Source organism: Branchiostoma lanceolatum, chromosome 7, assembly GCF_035083965.1.
Source record: "Branchiostoma lanceolatum isolate klBraLanc5 chromosome 7, klBraLanc5.hap2, whole genome shotgun sequence".
NCBI lineage: Eukaryota > Metazoa > Chordata > Leptocardii > Amphioxiformes > Branchiostomatidae > Branchiostoma > Branchiostoma lanceolatum.
In genome coordinates, this window is record NC_089728.1 from 1,749,331 (window position 1) to 1,775,385 (window position 26,055).

The window sequence follows — 26,055 nt, forward strand, 5'->3', positions numbered from 1 at the left end:
AAAACTGCAGGAGCTAAGGGAGGTTGTGGCTAACCGGACAAACTCATGAAAATTTCAAAAATATGCTTGGAAGTTGGAACCCATTCATAATTCAAAACTCATAACAATTAAAATTACCCAGATCAAACAGTGACATTGTCAAAAATGGATACACATCCACCAGAGGTCACATTAGTAGGCGCCTAACTAGATCGTCGCATAAACATAACGATCCTCGTTGCAATACAAACCGATATCGCAACAGTGCCGTACCATTCATTGTCCGCTTGCTTAATACGTATATGTTATGTCTATCTTTAAGATCTTTGTATATTGTCTTAAAGAATTATTGGTTTTAATAATCTATGTGTGTTTGTATCATGGATTTCGTATTTAATTGTGTAATGACGTGGACGAATTTTAATGTGAATGCTACAGCAACAATTCAGTCTGTTGACTGCTACTTTTGAGCATTATTTTACCTTCTGAATAAACCATTCATAAAAAAAAAACTTGATGGGCCAGGAGGCCCAGGACTAGAGGTTTGTTGTGATGACTTTTTTCTTCAGTTCTGTTGACTGTATAGAGAATATTTCAATGGCCCTCTGGTGCAGGAAATAACGTATGAGCTGTGATTTTATAAATCCAGTCTCAGCGTATGAAAAGCTATTTCCCCTTCTGCGTATGAGGTATGTCCTGAACAAACTGAGAAAAAAGTTTCCTATCAGCATATAGGCCTCAAGGTTAAATCAGACTCAGTGAAGTTGCTGCACAACATCACTGGCTCTCTGAAGAATTTATAAATCTAGGTCGATAATTCTCCACATCAGTTCCATCGCCTGATTGTATGATAAGACGTTATATGGAGTCATTTCTCCCTATAACGAGCCAATTATAGGCCTCCTAATGGATCCCTAACAAACAGAATTGCTAATCGATACTTACAGCCATTTTGTTGAATCATTACGGTCTGCATGCGTCTTCGTTAGATGGGCTAGCGACAGCTGTGGCTTTCCACAATACTGTAGGCGCAACTAACAAACTACCTTTCTAGATCTGAACTGAACGGATATGTGCATATCCAACTCTACAAAGCGCACGCCTTGCCTGAACTGAGTCGGTAGGCATAGATATATGCTTAGTGTCAGCTTAGTTATTGATCACCGATTCCCAATTTAGAGCGATGCATGCGACACTTACTACTGTCCCGAGTTGCGTTTTTGTACAAAGAAATAATCTCTACATATGAACAACGTCAATTATATGCGTGTAATAGAGCAATATTTGTGAGCAGACGACTCCACCATGCATATATCTTAGTTCAAATTAATCTGTCACGAGGGTACTTTTTGTTAGTAGACATCAAATTTTAGGATGTAAAAAAGGCCAATGAATAGAAATGTGGAAGAAGAGACAAACATTATTCTGATGTCTGTTATCAATCAGGCAACGTTCTTACTTTGATTAACATTGTGTTATTCAGAAGACATGGCGATGTGAATATAATTCAGACACATCGCTTCCGTGTAAAGGCATGATAGATCCACTGATCTAATGACATTATACATTATTTAAGAAGACGTAAATGTATAATTCATAGATCATATGTTAGCCAGGTGTCCAATAGATTCCATAGATGACCTGCATCACTTAGAATAGGCAAACCTTCCCCCCAGAGTACTATTAACCACACTGAAGAATACTTTCATGTCAAACACTGTAGATGTAACATGTGTGTTGCTTTGTACCCATCATATCCTGTCACTTTGTCTGAAAGAGTCGCTGTTGATCAAAGACGACATTTTACCATCAGGCCCTGCGCAGTTCCCGAGTCCACCTGCAGACACCTAGGCCTAGGATCGATTCGTTCATCATTTTCGAGTTCTTTTTTCAATAGAATTTTGCAAACTTATTTCCCGACCTAAATGGAACCAGTGAAGGTTTTAACTTTTTGTCACATTCGCACCGCACGAGTAACCGGTTTCCGAAGAATATGACCTTCGGCGTCCATAAAACCTTCGTGACAGAGAAGGATATAAATCAACAGAGTTCACACCAAACGATTCGGCGGCTGTACGCATGCGAGAACATTCACGTTATGATTACTTCTAGATCTTTACAAAAACAATAATGTCAATAATGACTGAAATATTTGATATATGTATTGTATAACCTAGTACGTAATGTAAACCTAAGTTTTGGCTTTGAGTCGTCAACGATCATATATATAGTTTAGTCTCGTGCTTTTTTTACCATAGGCGCTTTCGTTTTGTGCTGTTTTGTTTTGTTAATTTTGTTTCTTCTATGTTTTTAGCTTGGCGTTTTATGTATCTGTTTAGTGTGCTTTGTGAACATTTGTAATGAACTCTGTGAACGTTTGTAATGAATACTGTTACCAGGGCTAACCCTTTGTAATAGCCTTTGGCTAGTTGGGTAGCCCTGGCTGTACTTTTTTACAGTCGAATAAATCATATCAAATCAAATCAAATCTTTTCAAAGACACTAGCTATAGACATCGACAAAGACGTTCCGAGGCAAGGGGCCGCCTGTGAGTTGTGTGCATGAGAAGCGCCCATCAGCCGCTACAGATGGCCTTTGACCCAGATGGTAGATTGGAAACTCGTTCGGCGTGAACCGTTTTTGACAAGGGGTCTCTCACTACAGAAGGAGAGAATGGGCTTAATATGCTAGGCACAGGCATTCAATGTGCTGGGTCTTTATTTCGGCATATGGTAGATGTAATCTGTAACTCAAGAAGACAAATACGTTACAGGTCTGTCGCATCCATTGCGGTGAACAATGAAGACAGATCCGCTCCTGAATTGAAATGATGATACGGGGCATTTTCTAACTGCTATCAGAATATTTCACCACCAGTTTGGATGTGAACGTGGAAAAATGCACCACTATCAAATACAGTAGCAGTGGTCTCATCAAAGACTCGAGCGGTGAATATTGATGCAGAGCTTTAACCTTTCTACTATGTCAGAATTTCAATCTGAATCGATCGATCTCAACAATTAGATTAAATCTGTCAAACTCCATGGCTTCTGTATCTGTATCTGTATAGACGGTATAACCACAATTCGGCATAACACACCATGTTTTGTATCTGTATCTGCATCTGTATAGCCGGTATAGCCACCCTTCGGCGTAACACTCCAGATTCGCAGGAAAGTTGGTACTTGAAGGCATGACTATTTCTTGTTCTTTTCTGAGCTGGTATTAGATACTTTAATAGTATTCGGTACGTAATACATTCGTTTCAGAGCTGGCCGGTAGTTGGTACGCCCACCAGTTTATAAGTGACCTCTCTAGACAACATACATTTGTTTCTTTATGTTAAATTTCATGGCCCCTTTTTACAGTCTTTTCTAGGCTTACTACCCCCTACCATGCACATAATCGGATCTTCAAACTTTTAAATTGGCTGTACAGAACAGACTTTTTCTTTGATGTTGCCGACTTGTCAGACACAATCACAGTCTGATTCATTGTTGTTGACCCGAGCTATTCAAATGTCAAGTCTTTAAGTCCCGTAATTTCAGTCAAATCTCATTACCAAGGCACTTTGAGCAGACGATGAAAAGTTCAAATGGCAATCTCAGACAAGTGATGGTCGATATTGAAGGGTTCTTCTAGAATAAGATTTTCTCGCTCGAGCTGTTGCGATCGAAGATGCTCATTGCAACCCTCCACCCATCCCTGTTTCCGGGCCCAGGGGGGCGGCAGCCTGATAAGTAAAGCTCACAAATTTTCCGGTCTGGTCGTCCCGTAATAAAAGTGGTCATGAAAGATTCATCCGCACGGTGTGCAGAGGTGGGGGGAATGATAATAATGCAGCCCCGTGTCGCCCACGGATGAAAAGTTAGACAGTTCAGTCAGTTCTGTGAAGCGGCGCAGTACCGCGCACCAGCGTTCCCACTTCGCGCTTTTATCTCATGACGTCCGCTGGGGTTTGCTTAGGATACACCGGGAATGCGCAATTACCTCGTCAACATTTTACAGCGGCCTCGCGGGTGAACAGCGCGCTGATATTACTGTACGTTCCTATTGCTGAGGTGTCACAGAGGTCGTCACGAGGATTCTCGGCGTCTTCGAATTCTTGCGTGTTTGTCACGGCAAGGATCGCTGCAATGCGTGACAGGTTACGCGTCCAAACATGTTTAGCGTGGATTGAGTTCTTGGATGTATCTTTATTGCTATTGCTATTGTTGAGTTTTATATCATTAAATATTGCAAGCCTTAGAGTCCTTATTGTGCCAACATTGTGTCAATATAAAGTAGGCCACAGAAACCTTCATCGAAACTGTTGAATCCGTCTCCGCGACAAAAGCCAGCGTCTCTCGTATCCTCCATCAGATAATGGAAACAAAATTCCCGGCACTTCGGAAGCTTTTCGGGGAAAATTGCGGCGTTCCCGGGAGAGCTTTTGAGGTTTGTTACCGGGGGAGATCACAAAGTGGCGTTTGATCGAGGATTGATTACCATGAATGATTGATGCATCGCCTTAGTTTAGGAGCTCAATTTCTGACGCAACGGCCGTACATCATACTTACGAGCAGTTACAGAGAAGATTAGGACTGGCAGACAAGGCAGCAGCTAGAGCGACGTAACTCCTACCTTTGTTTATTGTCATCACGTTTGAAAGTAAAAGAAGGTGATCTCGAACCAGTTTAGCTCGCTGAAGGGCTATTCTTCCACTACTGGTCGTGGCAGAGAAAACAGAAGGTCTATGCAGTTTTTTGAAGGTCCACTGTACCGGGAAAATTCCCCTAGCTCTTATCGACAAGAACAGCGAAGAGTGGACCATGGCCTTACGCCCCGTCCTAAGGATTGTAACCGATTACAGTAGCGTGCATGTCGGGTGAGAGAGAACAGCTGGGGGTTGAACTCACGGCTTCTTGGTCCAGAGGCAGGGTCAATAACCACCGGACTGCTACTGGATCAGGTTTGACGCGATCAGAACGACCACCACTATGCAATTACATTTAAGTCAGCAGATTCGTCGTTCTCAGAAGACCTGTGTGTCAAATCCACATGATTTATCCCAAGGAAAATAGCTGCAGGCAGAATGATTACATGCATTAAATAGAAAAGCACTTTTGGCTAACATTAGTCATTAGGATATTCCGAAATTGGCGCACTTTTCCATTTCTTAAGCGCATTTCCGTCGCTCCCTTTTTCGTTCTAGTCACTCTCTTGTAATATCTGCCAACTGTCTGCCAATAAAAGGTATAGATTTGGTTGAAATATGTACGTGGTGCTTATCCTTAATGCGTTTGTACGTTTCATTCCAAAACATTATGGCCAACCAGCCTGTGGTGAAGTGGAATTTAACCAGTCTATCTAAACTCTGGATCGAAGTTTTACTTCCAATCCAACTGGCGTATCTCCAGCATGACAATGGGCCGTAGAAACATCAACCCAAACGCAGACTTTGACCCAATCACGCCGTATCATTTCGTTATTTCCTTGGAGTATATCGATTACACGAGCAAAATCAGAATTATAATCCTGCCAGTTTTTGCGCATAATGTTTTGCTGGATAAAGTTGATCAACCATTCATGTAGGCTTACAGTGGACTCTATCAGTACAAATATAATGAACAGTTAAATAAAGGGATTTTCGTTTCATCTAGCTCGGCTTGGCAAGGAGTGACCAAAAATAAATTTTCTATGACTTTCTAAATCGGTTCAAATGGAATAAGACAATGATCAATTAGTCACATTAATGAGTTTATGAAGACGAGTGGGCATTAGAATGATAAACCCTGTAAATATTCAGAGGACTTAATGATAAGTTGGCCCACTAAAGGCTGTGGATCTACATAGCTTCAAAATCGATGCACTGCCCACCGGAGTGACCTTTGACTCCCAGCTTTGTGAAGGCAACCCTTTAAGTCCCACCAGAGGATACAGTGTACACATCTCTTTATGGCCTAAGCTGCTGATCACTACCTTGGGTTTCTCACAGAGCGCTTGTACGTACGGAGGGTATTATAGCCAAATGACCGATGGATCAGAGATTAGATTACGGCCGGAGTATATTGACCCTTTATGATCTTTATGGCTACGCAGTGGGAAATCACCCACACCTGTAGCATGCTGGCGTGTTAGTGAGTGGGGGACTTCTTCAAGTCTGTAGCAAAGAGCCTAGACAGATAAACGGGAAGTGTGAGAGTGGCTGAGAAAAATGTCGTGTAAAAGTCAGCGTTACAGAATAACAGATTACAGAAAAGAATAATATTGATGCTTTTATCTTGACGTTAGCTTTGTGAAAACTTATGATACAACTTATTAAAAGCAAATGCGACCTGGCCTGACTTTCTGTGCTAACTTAACCTGTTCATGCACGTTTTGCCACCATCCCCGAAGAGCGACAGCACTGGCGCTTTAAGTTGATTGCGCCGCATTAGATGGAGGCCATGACTATGCCCATGTAGTAAATAATGCAGGCACACACGCGCACGCGGCATCGCAGTGGAGCGCTTAGGAACCCCACAGCCGCGGGGTGTTACGTGCGAGCCCGGGATAACGGCATTACACCGAGCCCGGTAATAAATCTATCGGCCTTAACTTGAACAATCTCTCCACCAATTTGGTTTACAACGAGCTGCTGAGAGTCCACTTTGCCTGAGTGGCGATGGTATCTGCGATAAAGCCGGGCCAGAATCTACGCAAGCGGTTTTGGCGCTGATTCGCGCGAGATACCACTTTAAACATTCATTAGGCGGAACACGGGCCACTCGGACACAAATGGAGCGCGTCCGATTTGCCTAATGGCGTTTTCCATCGAGCCAGTCCTGCAGTCGGCGTCACTCAAGTTCCAGCGCGTGGCCTGGCTGGTGACAGCTCCACGATGGCCTTTTCTGCACGGCAATCAAAGGGGGGATGGTGCAGAAGGGATGGCTCACTCCCGACCTGGCAACTCTCGTTCGGAGGTTGATATCGCTCAAGCTCAAGTGTGTCACATTAACCGGATGTGATCGCCTCTTCTGTCTGTATTATAATGCCAGTAAAAGTCATGAGGAACACGTAACGTGATTGCTCGAACGACGACAGTGATGCCGGATCGCAGAGGGAGATCCCGCGGAATGAATGGGCGAGCTACTGGGCACACGGGAGACCTGATCTAATCCTGTTTCCTTAATGTTAAAACCCAGTGGATTGTCACTGGGAAGATCCCCCCATTACAATCGTGTTGCGTCTATTTGACTTTTTGCCTGTAAGACGGGGATAGACACGACCAAAGCTCATCTGAACTGCTCGGTGACGTTCTTAATTCACAACCTCATATCTAACAAGAACCGACGTTTCGATGACCGTCTGTCATATTCTTCATGGCAGTTTTGACTTGTTCACTTTGCATTGCAGCTAGTTGTCACTGCTAACAATGTCAATGCGGTGCCAAACGTAAATATTTCACACACTATATTACATACTATTGGTAAACAACAATACCTTAAGTATGAAGATTATATACAGTAAGATACTTGCAATGTTGGCAACAATATTCTATGTATGTGACAATACTTTGGGACCGCATTGGACCGTTTGGGACCGCAGTGTTAGCAGCGACACCTAGCTGCAGTGCAAAGTCAGAATTTCCCTGAAGAAGATGACAGAAGGTCATCGAAGCGTCGGCTGTTATTATTTCCTTTTTGTAAATGAAGGACTTCGTTATTCGGAACCTCACGATATTTGCTGAAAGCCCGAGGCCCTCCCAATGCACGGATGCCGTTCCTCCCAGTTCCAAACCGGGTCAACCGGGCTCTGTAACGTACGGCTTGTCCTTGCCGAGTAGACGTTACCGAACTGCTGGTACATCAAGGACAATGGCGCGCGTTCCGCTGGTGTATAGCCTTGACCTGTTGTGTCGCGTGGCAGAAACCTAACGCGGACACTTCCAGTGGTGATGTATAAGGCCATTACACCTATATAATATATCTAGGGATATAGATGCGTTTGCCTCCTTCAGTTGACATAGTTGCTATAATAACGGACTGGGGTGTCGGCTGGGTCGCTCCTAATCACTTCACCAAGACAACTATACGACATCGCCTTGAAGATAACATATTTTCGGGCTCGTGAGTGATTGTGCAATAACTACGTATAACAGCGTCTGGGCCAGTACTAAACCTGCACTGCTGGTGGACTCTTTCTATTGTATGGTGCGAAGCCCTCGCGCCTTACCATTAACAATACTGCCCAAAGGCTGTTTAGTAAGAATTGCTTCAGCTTCCATTACCCTCCGGTTCGGCCGGCCGGATATTGGAATTGCACGAAATTCCGTTCACTCGTAGTCAGTAACTAGACCTCAATGCATGTTTATGATGCACTGATAGTAATACTGGACTTATGTGTAGTGGACGGGACCTTCAGGTCATTGTTTTACTATCCTGTATAATGATAAGGTTTTTAAGCGTTTTAGAGCGATTTGTCTGCGTGATTGTCCAAAATGCCTACATAGAGATTACCGAAACAGTTACGCCAAATAGCAGTTACTCAAGCAACTGGATATGATTTTGGAAACGGTCGGACGTTTCAAGTATCATCCACTACTTTTTGTCAGGGACACTGAGTAAGAGTCGATCGGCAGGTTTTTAACCACGAACTATGAATAGAGTCTACCTTAAATGTCTGGCCGTTTTGTTATTTCCTGGCGTCTTACCTTCGTCGACATATCAAAACAGTTGTTCCTGGTGAGATACACAGCTTATCAGCTGAAATTTGGAGGGTGACATAAAAGTGGTCGCATTCTACTCGTAGAAAATGCAGTCCGTCAGAGGAGTAAGAATTTACTGTAACTTTTGTCCACTTTCCTCTTTCTGCAGGATTTCTCAGCATGGGCGATAATGACCTACAGGGGAATTATGGGATCATGGACCAAATCGAGGCTCTGAAGTGGGTTCAGCAGAACATCGCCCACTTTGGTGGTTTTAGGTCAGAGGTCACCGTGTTCGGCCACCAATCAGGAGCGAGCTGTGTGTCTGTGCTGATGGTGTCACCTAAGGCGAAAGGTGCGTAAAACACTGCCCTTTTCTGTGTATTTTAGCATAGACTCCAGTCCCAGACGGACACAAACATGTAGGGTGTAGACGCAATACGTAATAAGATATAGCATTTTCTTAAGTGTGGTACGGAATCATATCAACACACCACTCCCGACCACTCAGCCACCCCTGGCCTCCCGACCCCACAGCCAACCCTCCAGACCCCACAGCTAATCCCCCGACCCCACACGCCCCCCTACCGACCCCACAGCCACACACACCCCGACCCCGCACGCACCTCTACCGACCCCACAGCCACACACACCCCGACCCCACAGCCCCCCCCCCCCCCCCGACCCCACACCCCCTCCCGACCCCACAGCCACACACACCCCGACCCCACAGCCCCCCCCCCACCCCACACCCCCCCCGACCCCACAGCTAACCCTCCCAACCACACACGCACCCCTAGCCCTCCCGACCGAACAGCCAACCCCCTGCCCCACACGCACCCCACCACACCCCGCATCAAACCCCCCGACCCCACACGCACTCCTCACGACCCCAGTCAACCCTCACGACCCCACACGCAACACCCTCCAGACCCCATAGCCAACCCTCCAGACCCCACAGCCACCCCCCGACCCCACACACCCCCTCCCGACCCCACACGCACCCCTCACGACCCCACAGTCAACCCTCTCGACCCCACACCCCTCCAGTAACATCTCGCCCTTATGAAGGTCGTATCAATGTCATGCCAGCTCCGAGGCTGTAAAGCTGTGAGGCGTTGGAGGGAAATTTTCTGCTCCAGTCACGCAGCTCATGTTTAAACTTCCAACTGAATTGCCTGCGCAAACATCTGAAGTAACGCGAGTTACCAGATTGTGCCTGACCAAGCATGCTATTTCCTTGATTACCTAGTCTCGGCCGTGGGCGGCAGCAGGAGTATGCTGCATATCATTAGGAGGGCATTAGGCAGGCTGATGTCTGTGACTGAGGGGTTCTTTATCACGCAATATGACGCATTTCAATGGTGAAATTAGTTGTGTTCGTGATTGGAAATGCCTAGCATTCGTTTCTGTACTTTTGCATCGCGGACGTCTGCTAGAATAGATCTTATTTTGCAAAATCGTCACTCTTTTTAACAACACAAAGGAACACCAAGGAGGTTAACCTCCTTGTGAACACAGAGAACGTAAAGCACAAAAATCAATTCGTGTAAATAAGCTGTAAATATTGCGCTTCGGGGAAAGTCTTTTTTACCATTGCCTGCCAAACCGTCTCGGAGTCTCCTATATATCATCGCACTACAGGACTGCTTTTCATGTGTGTTAGATAATCGCCCATCGTAGATAATGGATTTTCTGGCCTGAGGATTTAGGTAATGTGTAAATATCCAGTTTACCTTGAACGACCCTGGCCTCCGGTTAACCCATCTATCATGCACACTGTAAGAAAGGAATGAGCAAAATTTCTTCTCGTTTCAGAAACTCGGTTGATAACAGTTTATGTTTTCAGTATTTCATTACTTGTTAAAGCTGTCTTTCGTTCATGCTTAAAATTCATTCATTACGTGCATTCTTCTGTAAATGAGAAACTTGATGATATGTATAGGTGCGCCTTCTTTTAAAAGACAAGTTATCTTATAATAAAAGATTTATGTTGTCACGTCATAGAAAATCAGTGGCAATGAGTTTGAACTTTGAATCTGCAATATTTCTTCACCCACCAGATCGCCTGGTGTGCAGCATAAAGTGAACAGCGATATTTGATAATTGTCGGAATCGGAAATCAAATGATGCGAAAATTACTACCATAGGAAATCAATGATATTATCTTAACCTACATCATTTTGTCGAGAAGTTCCTTTGTTGTCTAGAAAATACCTGATACATATTGGAATATCCATTATTTAAATCCTCGGAAATATTTGCCTCTGATGCCGAATTGCTCTGGGTTAGGTCTAAGGAAATGATTCATGCAAAATTGACGCCTGCTATGTTCAAAGCAATGAAACATGGAGTAATAATAAGCCAAAAGCACACTGAGATCATTGAGTCCAACCTGCATATGGTGGTCAGTCTTAAGAATAGCCCTTCAATTTATATTTGAATAAAAGTGTAGTTTCGATCTGTGCTTGAAGATCGGTCAGCAGTTGTTTGGAATATATGGCAATGGCGAAGTGCAATTTCCTCGTGCTCAGTCCGCAACAGAAGGACATTAAATCTTTAAACAAGTTAATCTTGCCTCAAGACCACGACGCAGACTTTGCGTGGACGCAAGAGTGAGAGATTTATTATAGTTATATGTATTCTAGACTTTGTAACGACGTCTTGGTCATCACTTGCACTTCTCCTGATGGACGTAAGCTAGCTGATGAGAACCTAACCAAGCGCGGCACCATCCGTAACCTGATGTGTTCTGGTAGGAAGCTTAAACACTTCCATCATACCGTGACATTTAGTATTCCAACACTAACTCCATGTAGTCCAATCCCCGCAGCATTCAGAGTTTCTCACGCTCCGACAAACAAAACCATTAGGAACTCCAACACCTCACGCATCCAGGCCGCCAGCCAGCCCCTCCGATTGCCGGGGTCAGCTAATATTGCAGCTCTCCAACCCTCGGCACGCACTCATCTCTCCTGCCCGTCAAGTCATGAATAATCTTATCCATCTCCAGCATGCAGCAACAGCAACATGTTCGCTGGTCGTGACTTGCAGACCACCTACTTCCTTTCCACAAGGGCGTAGCCAGGAGATTCTACCTTACCTGCATTTCTGGCTGCTGCAAATCTAGTCTACAAACCTGAGAGATCTTCTTTTAGAGACGGGTTAGCTACTAAAATATCTGACATTAAATCGCCATATGGTACCCAAGCTTCATCAAACGGCCAGATACTCAACAAGCGTTTTGACGCTCAGAATAGTAAATGGTCGAAAGGAATATCACGTTTTTCGTGTCCAGGCAAACATTTGTTGAATAAGAATCACGAAAACGGAAGTTTTCCGGTCTACAGACACAGGTAGGCTGGTGATGAGCCGCCTGACAGGCCAGCGGGCCCAGCTGGGAACGATGTAAGATTTAAGGCACGCCAAGTTCAACTAAGTCTAAGAGTCATCTAAATCAACTGCATGCACTTGGCCCCGATGACAATTCTAATCAGCCTTATCCTCACCAGGTACCCTGCCTAACCCGGGGTCGGGTAAGGGTCGCCACGGAGGAGCTCTTTAATGTAATACCTGTCGTGGGGTCGTGTGGCGTAACGGCAGGGTGTTCGACTCAGAACCAAGAGGTCCCGAGTTCGAATCTGCCTGACGCCACCGATGTTGTGCCCTTGGGAAAGGCACTTTACACGACTTTCCTCACTTCGCCCAGGTGTATAAATATTTAAATGGGTATGTTGCTATCTGTACGTGGCACGGTTAATATAAGTTTAAAAAACTTGAGTGCAGTGCCACGTCGTCCTTGTCTGTCAAAAACCGAAGTAAAAAAAGATATTAATAATACCTGTCCCACATGATTACACGTTATCCACGGGTCCAGGAAATTGAACCTATTTGGCGCCTGCATCTTGCCAGGCACAATGATGTCAGAAACAACAATGAAGGGTTCAGAGGTTAATTTGTGACGTGCCAGAGCATAGTAATGATGCTACTCAACTAGATAGTCAAGGGTCATCAGTACCCAGGTTTCCAATTTGTAAACAGCCCGTCAGGTTTGAAAAGATGTCTTCACCTTAATTTACTAGGTACGATACTTAATCTATGGGAATATTTTCCTTTCATTCTTGAATAGAGCACTCTGACTAGCTGTTACATCTATTTGAACCTAACTTCGGAAGTATTACGATGTAAAACACTATTGAAGAGACTTTCGGCATAATAAAACTTGCCAACAGTGCTCTGGTATCCGATCATTGTAGATTTGATGCCAGAGACAGTGCACTATTTGAAACTGAGCCACATTCACAATGGTAAAAAGCGCAAGCACCACCACTGTCCCTTTGTTTGCCATGCCGGTAAATCTATAGAGTAGAGCATTTTCCTGGCTTGAGCGAGACGGGGGCGTCTCTGTGAAGTTTTACGAGTAACATTGACAATGTCAATGGGCTCTAAGCGCAACCATAAAAACAGCCATGTCGGTCGGCGTTTTCGCTGATGAGATCTCCCTTGAGTCAATTTACCTTTATGGCGGAAATGAGATCGCCCGTAAACATTTAAGAGTTGCTGTTTTCAATTCTTCCCACACACCACTAATGGCACATTACTATCAGCCCATAACACAACCTCTTACAGAGCAACTCTCCCCGGAGGTTTGCGGATTTCAAACGATCTACCCTCAGTAACATTGCCAAAGTGATACATTCCATCTAAACCCCGTCCTCTCCCTAAACTTTCCTGGGAGTTTGACGACTTTTTATGGACGACCCTAGCCCGATTGATAGGTACCGCTGTGGATTGAGTGAGGTAGCCCAGCGTGATTTGACACAACGTTGCAGGTCTCCATTTGTATGAGTTAGATGATCATGATTTTTCCAAGTTTGTTGCACTAGCGCATCTCAGCACAGGTTTTGCTCAACCAAAACCGGAACCCTCCAACTTTTCATAGGATCTGTTTCTGGATTCTAAGTTCAAGGCTGTCGTATGGTAAAATCTCTTTTCAAGTTAGCTTGGTGCAATGCAAGAGACCACTTCTAGGCTCTGAACTACTTACTCGATGGTCACCACGTAACAAGGTCTGAAGGCCAATTCAAGATTACGGGGTACATGAGTAAGACTGGGGCAGCATCTCTTCCTCATACGCCAGAAATATCATGATCGACTGCATCATAGGAGAATGGGGTACAGATGCTGCTCGGGAAATGCCCCATTAATGCTTCGGTCCCATTTCCAATCCGGGGCCCGGCCGGGCTGTTTGCGCAAACGAAAAATAGAAAAATGCATATCAAGAAAATATACAATATATGGTTAGGAGTAATTCTGTACGTTTTGTGTCTTTTGTTGTCTTTTATATCCTATTTTTCGTTCCCACAAGCTGCCCGGTCGGGCCCCGGATTGGACATGGGACCGAAGCATTAGACCGAAATAGTTTTGATCCATACTTACTCTTTTCGATACGTATATATGTACCATGGTATTGAGACTGATCGTCCGGCAGGATGCAAAGGAACTGATGATGGTATTGAGAGGTCCGTAGTTTAACATCCATTGATATTACTAACCACTTGACAATACCATTTCAGATCTGTTCAAGAGGACGATCCTGTCCAGTGGCTCCCCCCTACAGCCGGTGTCCGTCCGGCCGACTGGCCAGGTTGTAAAGCAGACTCGCGCCCTGGCCAAACACTTCAACTGTGACGGCTTCACCTCGACCTTACAGATGCTGGACTGTCTCAACAAGATCCGCTACGAGGCTCTGGTTGCGCAGGAGGTATGGAGTAGCCTCTACCAGTTAGATATGCGAAGGTTAGACGTGACAGGTCGTTCGGCGTAATATAACCAGCTGCTGCTGCGCCGCGTGCCTGCGAAGCTGGTGTGTTACGCCGAATGGCGGTTATACCGGCTATATAGATACAGATACAGATACCAGGCCCCGCGGATGCCTGGAGAAATAGTCGAAATAATTTGCCGAATAGAGTGGATAGTATGCTAATTAAAGATAAGGAAATCGGCTTCGTAGACACCATACACCAAGAGGTCGCAAACTATAACTTGTTATCCGTCTTTTTGCCCAATATCTACGATTTTTCCAGCGTCATGTGGAGCCTCGTAGAGGCTAGTATGGTGTGCTTTTCAATCGAACGTTTATGACTTTTCTCTTCGTACTGGTCTTCTCAGCTTCTTGGCGGTTGGCCCATAAGAGACTGATAGGGGTGAAACAGATACAAATGAAGTTCATATGAAGTAGTCATTCCTATCATTTCTGATATCTTGCGTTATATATTCTGAGCTCCAAAATACGCTGTGCGAAAAATGCTGTTTGCAGAACAGCAGTATCAAGTAATTGAAGTATTTTGACAGATTAGACATTCTGTTGCTCTTGTATTAGCTTTTGGTGTTAGTGTCAGTATGCATTTTCCACTGTCTCCATTAATATTAGCTTTCTTCATATTTTTAGAATACGAATTTCATAAGATAACTTCATACGTATGGAAAAAAGTATTTTCTTGGAAGTCCTCTGCCACCCCTAAGGCTTGTTTCTCGAGTTTGACCGTTCAAGACTATCATCGAGAGTTCCAGGGCAGCGGGCTCAGTTTGCCCCCGCAGTGGCAGTGAACCAACCTTATCTCTCGCACCAAACGTAAAGGTTATGACGTTTGTGAAGTCACACGGTCGTCTGTAGACCTATTCATCTTCAAAATCAGCTTCATCTCAGTTATGACCTCCTGTACCGATATCTTATACGAATGAATGATTATTGTGAAGTACATTGCAGCCAAAGTGCTGACTTTCGTGAATTGTTTTCAGAAATAATTTTTTTTACAATTGTTAACAATTTTTGTTTTTCAATTACAAAAACATGTGCAACTAGAAAGGCAACATTTGCGAGCAAATACAGCATGTTTAGCCATACTCCTCGCCATGCAAAAAAAGGACTCTCCCAAAATAACAATGGACCATTCTAAAATACTTGCACTAAAAAAATGAATCACCCCAGTCCAAAATTGAGTCTTCCAGTAGCACCTCAACACAATATGGACCAGTCCACAACCATATCCACTAATTGATTAACAAATACACTTCTGCTAAAAAATGGACTTTTTCATAATCATTCCAGCTCAAAATTGAAAGAAATAATTAAAGAATCCTCCCCTTGCAAGAATGGGATATTCCGTGCCATTTCCATGTAAACCAGTCGAAAAATATCCGCTGAAAGTTACACTCTTGTGCATAATCAACCCAGTTCAAAATTGAATTAAAAAAGATCAACCCCAGGGAAGAATGAAGTTTTCCATAGTATACATATGAAGATTTGACAGGAGACGAAGGAAATGACCAAAAACAACATATTTGAGTCAATTCCAAGTCACCGAGAGGGTTTTAATATAATATTTGTAATATGTTTGAACTGTTTTGATTAAAAGAATGTCTAAGTCACAATAGTTCTAAAGTGTTCAAACAATTAGAATTGAAACTTATAACATGTTTGAACTTATTTCACATACGTTGGAAACATTTCGAACGTAACTACACAAAAATCTCTTTATTTAGAACAGTTTCAAACCATCTATCCAAATGTTAATGTTCGAACAATTTGTAACAAAAGATTTTCACAATTGCCCTCATAAACGAAGGTGCTAAGTCCTCCTGTGTGTTTCTGCCTATTTTCGGTGGCCGCGCTAGACCACCAGCGGATTTGTTTTGACGGAGCGTCACCCGCGCGCGACGATGTACACTGTTCGGCACCGCTAATATCCGGCATTTTCCCGCTCCAAAACACTCCACAAGACCCACGTTTTTAGTGTTTTGCCTCTTGTGCAACACGATTCGATTTGCATTACTAACGGGACGAAAATGATAGAAAAAATTCACCCCGTCCCGGCGTCCGTCCCAAAAACATGAACGACATGAAAATATATTTTCTTACAGATTCAATCACGAAAATCAACAGCATGGGATTCCAAATTTTCGCAACGGCCGACCATTTATCATGGTTGAACTTCCTTCCAAGGCGTGCGATAGATAAACATTCCCGGCACATAATAGTCACTAGTACCAGACTAACGCAAGCTCATGATGATAATAGGGAGAAAGTTTGTCAGTGAAGTTTGGCCACCAGAGGGTACATTCATTTAACGTTACAAGCTAGCGCAAAGGGGCGAATCATTGACCTTACCGGGGACTGACTCTACTGGCCTAATCATTCCTTTTTTGCCGAATTCTACGATCCATACGCCCGTACGTAGGACATGTAGGAAGGCCTGGTGGTGGACGCTACACATCACGGGAGAGTGTTGGTCCGAGACAGACAGCGGCGTGCTTTCGATCGCGTAGCGGCGACGCACCGCTGCGACAACGTGCGGGACCAAAACGCCTGTCCCCAGTGAGACCATGTGTTTTGAGCGGCATGCCCCGAATCCGTCTACCATTGCTGAATGTAGCCCGATTCATAGAGGTCTATTTTGTAAGCATTATTTCATGTACCCCTCAGCGTGAGAATTCCTTGTGCAACACTTCGCTACATTATATGTTTAAGTTTCCCCCGCGCACCGCCTACCACCCGCCTTTGATCATGTATGAAGTCGGCGGCAGAGAGAGATCATCAATCAATTTTGACAGGAGTGTCGCGCCAGTCTGAGGAGAAACGATCTCCCGTGTTGTGTTGAAAAATTTGGAGTTTGAAAATATCTGGAATAACTAATGCTAGAATAAACATTCACAAAATCATTGATTTAACTTGTTTTCTGTTATAAAATTTCCTAAACTGCAATTTAACCACTGAGTTTAAGGGAACATGGTGTTTTCCGATAATCACGTTAAATGTTTATGTCCGGTCTTTCCTCCTCGTAAGCAAACTTCCAGCTTGGCCAGGTGCAAGGCACTAGGGGTCAATGACCTGTAGGTCATATGTAGTATTGAAAGTGACAAAAGTGGCAAATATTGTCAAGAAAGCCCAAAATAAATCGTTTTGAATATATGTATGCCGAAAATGGGAATATAGTCCTTTAAATATTTGTTCAAGCCACATATACAGCAAATTTCAGGTCATTTGGTTAAAGGAGAAGAAGAAACATGAGAGAAAACAATATGTTTAGCCATACTTATGGCTAAACATAATTGAAGAGACACGACTTACAACAAATAATTATCAAAACAGATTTGCCTTTTGGTAGGTTCACAGTACGCGTACAAAAAGGTACGTAATTTCGACTTCTTCGCAACAGTCAATATAACGCCTGAAGTCGTTTCACAATCTCTGATGAGAATAGTTTGTATTCTTGGCACTTGTTTTTACTTTCTATGTGTCACAAATATGTTGTTAGCTTTACCACAGGGCGTAGAATACAAACGTGATAAAGTACCATTCTAAAAGCTCTCAGTCACTGACGAAAGACAGTTTCAAAATTTTGTCCAGTTGCTTGAATTCTTGGTGTACCATTCTAAAAGCTGGTTGCTACTCCATAAATCCATTGTAGTCATGTGTCATTTGATGCTGCCTAAATCTTTTATTGTAATGCACATGACACACCCCTGATCTAGCGTCCACCAGGGACGTGGATGTGTAATTACATCGGGATTGGGTTCCTCATAGTTCGATCCGAAATGTATGGATTGTGGTGTCAACGACCGCCCCTAAGTCTCTGTGGGACTACTGCCCGACATCCTGTCTGGTGTTAGGATCTGGTGGTTCATCGTCGCCAGCTGAGAGGTCGTGTGCAGAACTAAACAACCACGATAACAGAGATCAAAGTCGATAAAAAAGTGCACAAACAAAATGAATAATATATGCAACACCAACCATAGCCCTCACAAATGATTGCGGAAATCTCATTAACACTACGATGGATAGATTACAAAACATTGTTGAAGGTAACTTCAACGTAGTTTTCTAAGGTATGCAACGGTTGCAACCGTAGTTTCTTCTCTGCTAGCGCTGTCTCCATCCATGTACAATAAACGTGTCCTATCAGTGCAAAGTACACTTGTCCTGTTGTGACGTGATTATCAAAGTTGATTTATGCTGTAATGCTCAATATACTCCCAAACAATGTTAACAGTTACAAGAATATTCTTTAATCAGTGACTTAAAAGGTAACAAAACACATTTGGAGGTACTTTTTTTTACCTTCTAAGTCACAGATTGAAAATTATTCCCGTAACTTGTATTCACACGTGACTGATGAATCTCTTCAACAATGTTAACCGTGTTTCATGTTTGGCAGAAGTTATTTCACCTGGACGTGGCGGAACTGCCGAAGTGGACGCCTGTGGTGGACCGGAGGGTCCTACCCGTGCCCATGGACCAGCAGCTCCGCAGGATGCAGGTGAACGGGGAGGCCTGCATGCTGGGCTTCACCGGGACGGAATGGGCCAGTAAAGGTACGCCGATGGTTTCCGTCCGTTTGGTAGTCCCCTTCTAAGGCCGTAGGGCCACTGTTTCTAGGACACGGTGTTGTTTACCGGGACGGAATATGGATCAGTAAAGGTACGCCGATGGTTTCCGTCCTTTTTGTAGTCCCTTTCTGAGGCCTTAGGGCCACTGTTTCTAGGGCACGGTATTCTCCTGAAAGGACGTTACACCTAATAGTATGAACTGCCCAACACACTTAAGAGTGCGGGTCCGCCGCTGTGTGCTAACACACGAGCAGTAGCTGACCGCATTGGACTATCAGCTATGGAAAATGCATCCGCTTCGCCTCATTGGAAGACGGTTTGCTTTTCATTAACATTTTACGGACAGCCTGTTTCTCTCTCCGTCCCCAGCTGCGGTGGAACTGGCCCTGGACGGCGGCATGTCCGCGGCGGAGTTCCGGATGCTGATAGAGAACCTCATCAACCAGATCTACCAGGACGCGCCTGCGGAGGTGGCAGATCTGGTGACGTACGAGTACACCAGCTGGCTCCGTCCGGGGGACCGCTTCGCCACCAGGAACAGCTACATACAGGTGACTGGCGCGGCACAGCCCGCACTGTGACTAATGCTTTGGTCCCATGTCCAATCTGCGGCCCGGCCGGGCAGCTTGTGGGAACGACAAATATGATATAAAAGACAACAAAAGATACTCCTAACCATTTATTGTGTATTTTCTTGATATGCATTTTTTATTTTTCGTTTTCGCAAACAGTCCGGCCGGGCCCCGGATTTGAAATGGGACCAAAGTATTAAAGGGCATCATCCTCCCTAGATACCTATCTAAACTAGAGTTGGATGTGCAAGAGTTAGCATTGACGGGTCGTTAGATATACCATTACCAGAATCAATTCGCTAAGCTGTTGTGGCACGCTGACGGGGGGTTATGCCGACTAAATAGCACAGATATAGAGATAGTGCGTGTGAACGTATGGCTTGGCACGTATTCTTCAGTCGCGAGAGAGCATGGCGTTGTATCCTGGTGGTCCAAAATGCAGGCCCGGCATGTTTATTGACGTCCTGTTGTTAATGCACTAAATTTTATTGATGCCCATTCTAGTGACGCTGAAGAAGGGTGATGAATGTCACCCGAAACGTCCGGAAATCATCTCTGTAATTTATCCAGTAGTAGAGTTTGAATCATATATCAGTATTGTTGACCTGGATGTCCAACCTTCATCAATGTAGAATAGTATCGAGCGTTTTGATAAAGATGTACCACCCCTTCAAACCTGCTTGGTCTATATATATTAGGATTTATCATCTTCATCAATACCGTTGACTTATTGAATACGTCGATGAAGATTAGACATCCAGGTAATAAGATACGCCAAAAAGCAATTACTCAAACAACTGGATATGATTTTGGAAACGGTCAGACGTTTCAAGTAGCATCCACTACTTTTCGTCAGTGACTGTGAGCAAGATCAGTTGAACAGCAGGTTTATAATTATATTCTATTGGACTATCTAAAAATTTGTCTTCTCTTATTTGCATATCAATTCATAGTTCGTGGTTATAAACCTGCTGTTCAACTGATCTTGCTCACAGTCACTGACGAAAAGTAGTGGATGCTACTTGAAACGTCTGACCGTTTCCAAAATTATATCCAGTTGTTTGAGTAATTGCTTTTTGGCGTGACTTATTGAATGGCGTGTTTTTGGACCCAGGCCATCAGCGACGCTCTGTACGTGGCCCCCGCCATACAGTCCGCAGCAGGCACGACCCTGGCCGGGCTGGCCACCTACGTCTACCAGTTCAGCGGCTCTGATGGGAAGGCGCTACCTGGCACTTTAGACGGTAACTACGCTTGATTATCGCTTCGCTCACTAGGTGGTTTATTCGGTGGTGATAGGAACCGACCGTGCCTTAATATGACACCGTATGCAAAAATGAAATGAAAAAAAGACATTAAAGGATGTGATTATCTATCCAACATACCTTTCTTTTCCGAAATACTGCAAATCAATGATAAAGAAAATAAGCTACATAAAGTGGCAGACACCTAATCTACTAACATAACAAACGGAGACAGCAGAAACGTAGATCCCCCGGCAGAAAAGCCAAGTCTACTGGAAGTAAGAGCTACTGCTGACGAATATTCCCCAGCCCATCAATGTGCAGTTAATACTGGTAAGTACCGCCTTCTAAAGTACCATGAGATAATGAGGGCAATCATTCAAGAACTGACACCTTTACTTACACACATCGTCCGTTTTATCAGTCGGCTTCTCTGACTGAGAATGCTGGTTGCGATATTGAGTCGAACGTCTCCATAATTCAGGCGGTTATCAAAGCAAAACGAGGCGAACAGGAACCCGGGATGCTGGGCACGGCGGAGATTACGCGCGGGGCTTCAGATTGCTCTTCACGGATCATGTCTTTTATCTCACCAACAATGGATTTCAAGGACTGCACATAACTCACCGGGATTTGGCGCCGAAGATAACTTTTATTAGCTCATTCTCATTACGGTAAGGACAAGAGGTCAAGGATCCATGGGGGTTATGTCCTTAAACAATTCGAGCCACATAAATGAAAATCAAATAGTGCGTTATGATGGGTAAGAACAGGTCGATAGAGATGATGATGCAATACCAGGGTCCATACAGCCCATCACGCTGCTTCAACAACAAGGTGCTAGTGGACCAAACCTACACCACGTCTTCCTTACATTACAATACAAGCTACTATATTTTACCACATATGGCTATTTGCCACCCACAAACAATACCATAGCACGTCCAGGTCAAAAGATACAAAAACGGAGATTCTACTGCAGTACCAAAGTCACATACCAAGGGGGACCAAAATCAACATTGACCATTGTCGCCTCAGCATCTACATACCAAACATCATCATAATCCATTCAGAGGTTCTTGAATAATACTGACTACAAAAATCCAGACACACAAACACACAGACACACCCAGAACAATATCTCCATTTTTTATAGAGATAAAGAACACAACCTACTGGTAATCCTAACTAAACGCTGTGGCCTGTGCAAGTACCTTGATACCACAACCTGAGAGCCAGGCGGCCAGGTTCTATCAGTACCAGACCGTGTAACGACGTACCAACGACCGAGACAAATATATTGGCGTCTGCTACAAACTAGGGCGTCTTTCAATTGATTAAACCATACGCCTGGCATGATTACAAAAGAAAAATCTGGAGCTTAGCTGGATTATTCTATATTTACAGAAGTCTGGGGCTTTCTACTTCAACGTGGTTATAACTCAAAGATCCTTCCCTCGTTATTCCGCTTCTGTGACTCAATCATTCACAGTTCATCTACAAAGTGAGCAACATGTTCAGTTAATATATATCGTTTACATAGTAGCATATTCTGGCGTTGATTTGAGGCTTTACAAATCAGGAGATCTTGATACACTTGCTCCGAAGCTAACGTCAAAGACGCCATGATATTCAGGCCTGGAAATACTGGGTGCATGTGCATATCTTTGCATCCCAAATTGGAGCTGTGCACCTAAGTGTCAACTTGTGGGTGCACATAGGTATTTTTGTAGACTATAGGGTAACATTTACGATGATGAGGGGGGATATAGACTCAGTCACGTTTGGGACCGCATTCGTAAGAAGTAGAGGGTTATCATTGCATTGTTTATTGCTTGATAGTAGTGTATGTGTTACACTTCTGTACGTTTGGAACCGCATTGTGGATGCCGTTCCCTGTAATAGTGTATATATGTAGATATCTATAAGCAGCGACACCTGCTTCAGTGTAATGTGAACCAGTCAAAAATGCTTTGATGAAGGTGACAGATGGTCACCGAAATGTCGGTTGAATAAATCACTTGGTTGTGTAAAAAGAGTCTTTTTATTCAAGTACGTAACTATACTATTGCACACTATTGAAAAATCAATACGCATTTGTGGGAACTTTTGTTGTACTTTGTTTTAATGTTTTGTTTAAGATTTTAAAGTTATCTATAGAATTTTAGATTGAAATTCTTAGAAGAGGTAGTAGGGTTTCTTAGTACGCTTTTCTGACATTCTACTACATTTTGTATGTTCTATGTTGTGAACCCAAAATTCTTCCTTTGCACCTAAATTTGTAGGTAAGGTGCATCAGTGCACATCCCTTTGATGTTTGCCTTGATCCTCACCACACACACCACTTTACTTCTAACCGTCCCTTGCGGCGGGAACTCCTAACTTACTCTTCAATCCTGTCTAACGATCTCCCACCATCTGCCCACGCGTTTAGACCCCCCTCCCACTAGACGGCGATCGCGCTGCGACCTCGCTGCGACCTAAATTTGATTTCTGTTATTCCTGACGTCATCATAAATGTAACATCAATCAAACTGTAAAAGCATGGTTGAAAATGCAACAACAAAGATTCGTTTTATCAATGAAATTCTTCGAGAGCTCTGCATGTACAATTGTAGGTCGCTGCGCGGACGCAACAGTAACGATCGGGTGTAACAGTAACGATCCCAACCGTGGAAATTGAAAAAACCCACAGGCCAGTTCAAGTCAAAAGGTTCTAGTCAGTATCTTCAAATGGGAAATAAAAAACAGCCTTACCCGTATAAATGCCCAAGCACCCGTTGAGAACCAAAATGTCATATAATATTATTTGTGCTTACCACCAAGTTTAAGCTTTGTATTGTATGTAATTTTACTTACTAGTTAAAGTTCTCCTTTTGTCACAGATAGTTTTGTATGCAATATTGTATCACTTCTGTAATGCTACTTTCACGTATTGTTCCAACTTTAGTATGATGTTATGATTTTGTTCTTGGTTGTAAAAAATGGTGGAGGTGAATAAAGTGGTGGAAAAAAGAAAACGATCCCAACCGTTTGCCCACGCATTTACCGGTTGTGCCTTTCCTCCCCCACAGACGTCTCCCTTATCTTCCCGGAGCAGCCGGTGCGCGGGGCGGCGGCGGAACTCGGCACAGCTGTCAGGGACCTGGTGGGCAGCTTCGGCAGGACGGGGTGGGTATGGCCTACTGAGCTGGCCCGGGGAATTATTGCATTGGGTGAAAATATACAGAAAATTTTTAATACCAGCTTCGGCAGGACGGGGTGGGTATGGCCTACTGAGATTATTGCATTGGGTGAAACTATACGGAAAATGTATGACCATCTTCGACAGGACGGGGTGGGTTTGGCCTACTGAGTTGGGCTGGGGAATTATTGCATTGGGGGAAAATGTATTGCTCAAAACTACTGTACTGTGTTCAGAAATATGCTTGTTCAGGTGTGTGAAAATATTTCATCATCACTTTAAAATGTTTGATACCAACTTGGGCAGGGCAGGGTGGGTATGGCCTACTGAGATGGGCGGGGGAATTATTGCATTGGGTAAAAATATACAGCACTTGTTGCTCAAAACTACTGTACTGTGTTCAGGCATGGGGGAGTTCAGGTGTGTGAAAATGTATCATCATCACTTGAAAATGTTTAATACCAGCTTGGGCAGGGCGGACTGGATATGTCTTACTGAGCTAGGCCGGGGAATTATTGCATTGGGTGAAAATTTGGTGCTCAAAACTGTACCGTGTTCAGAAATATGCTTGTTCGGGTTTGTGAAAATGTATCTTCATCACTTTAAAATGTTTGATACCGTCTTCGGCAGGACGGGGTGAGTTTGTCTTACTGAGATGGGCGGGGGAATTATTGCATTGGGTGAAAATATACAGAATTTGTTGCTCAAAACTACTGTAGGCATGGCATTGTTCAGGCATGGGGGAGTGCAGGTTTGTGAAAATGTATCGACATCACTTTAAAATGTTTGATACAATCTTCGGCAGGACGGGGTGAGTATGTCTTTGTTTGTATGCATCATCACCACTTGAAGACGTTACCAGTTTCGGCAGTATAGGGTGGGTATATCCTACTGGGATGGGCGGGAAGACTTTGTATGGGGTGACAATGTACTGGATTTTGACCTCAGTGCTCAAAACTGCCGTAAGGTTTGTGAAAATGTATGATTATCGTCACTATCAAACATTTTATCTCAGTGCTCAAAACTACTGTGCTGTTTTGATAAATGTTTGGGTTTGTGAAAATGTGTCATCATCACTTTAAGATGTTTAGCAGCTTCGGTGAGTATTTCTTGGTGAGATGAGGCAGGAATGATTTTTTTTAAGCGATCAAACCTACATGCACTGTAATGTGTTACGATTTGGGGCTGTCCAGCTTTGGGAAAATGTATCATTCAGACATTCTTACTACTTTTAAGTGTTGCTGAATATCAAGCTCATGATCTGCAACGCTAACTTTCTTCAAAAATCTTGTGAATGGTGGTAAAAGTGCCTTCCAGCTGCGCCTTAAATTAATGTGGCACATAGAACACCTGGCCTCAGGTATATCGCATCAACAGAGACGTAGAATTCTTCTTCAGTGCTCAAAACAGCTGCGATGTTCTCAGACATGACTCAGTTAAGGTCTGTGACATGGTATTCCATGCATCTTACTAATATTTCTACATACAACATCACTGGGGGTTTGACTTCTTCTTTGGAGGCAGTGGCTCATGAAAGGTCCCACGTTTTTTAATGATTGGTGGGTTTTGTGATTTGAGTAGAAATGTAGTTTTTTGGAGGTCTTCTAGATGGTGAAAGCTCGGGAATATTGTTTTGGTTGTTTCGAAAAGCTTGTTTCTTTCATACTGATAATGAGGGCAGTTACAAATTAAATGTTAATAAGACGTTCTGGAAGACACCACTAATAGTTTTTTTTTTCTTCATTAAAGTCATCTAGTCAGTAAAACTTCCTTCAAATCGACCTCTTACCCCTGCAGCAGGGACCCACCTGGAACTAGGTCAGCCAGGAAGTAACGCTCATATAGTGGAGATTACATCGACTGGTTGTGTCGTTAGCTAATGGAGTAAAGATGTACCAATGACGACGGTGCCTTTCATACTGGATAAACTCCAAAAGCTGGACTTAATGTAGATCTTACAAGACTAGACTTCAGTTTTCCAACGTTGCTGTAACGTTTGCGTCGGTTTCAACCGAAGAT

At 43.7% G+C, this 26,055-nt stretch overlaps 1 protein-coding gene across 1 annotated transcript in view; it reads left to right on the forward strand.

The window, feature by feature from the left end:
* Positions 1–26,055, forward strand: part of LOC136438521 (fatty acyl-CoA hydrolase precursor, medium chain-like) — a 66,882-nt gene that overhangs the window by 39,315 nt on the left and 1,512 nt on the right. The window contains exons 4-9 of the mRNA XM_066433331.1: positions 8,817–9,002; positions 14,224–14,411; positions 18,865–19,021; positions 19,406–19,587; positions 20,723–20,852; positions 23,927–24,023. Of these exons, the coding sequence (XP_066289428.1) occupies positions 8,817–9,002; positions 14,224–14,411; positions 18,865–19,021; positions 19,406–19,587; positions 20,723–20,852; positions 23,927–24,023 (940 nt within the window). The remainder of the gene's footprint in view (positions 1–8,816; positions 9,003–14,223; positions 14,412–18,864; positions 19,022–19,405; positions 19,588–20,722; positions 20,853–23,926; positions 24,024–26,055) is intronic.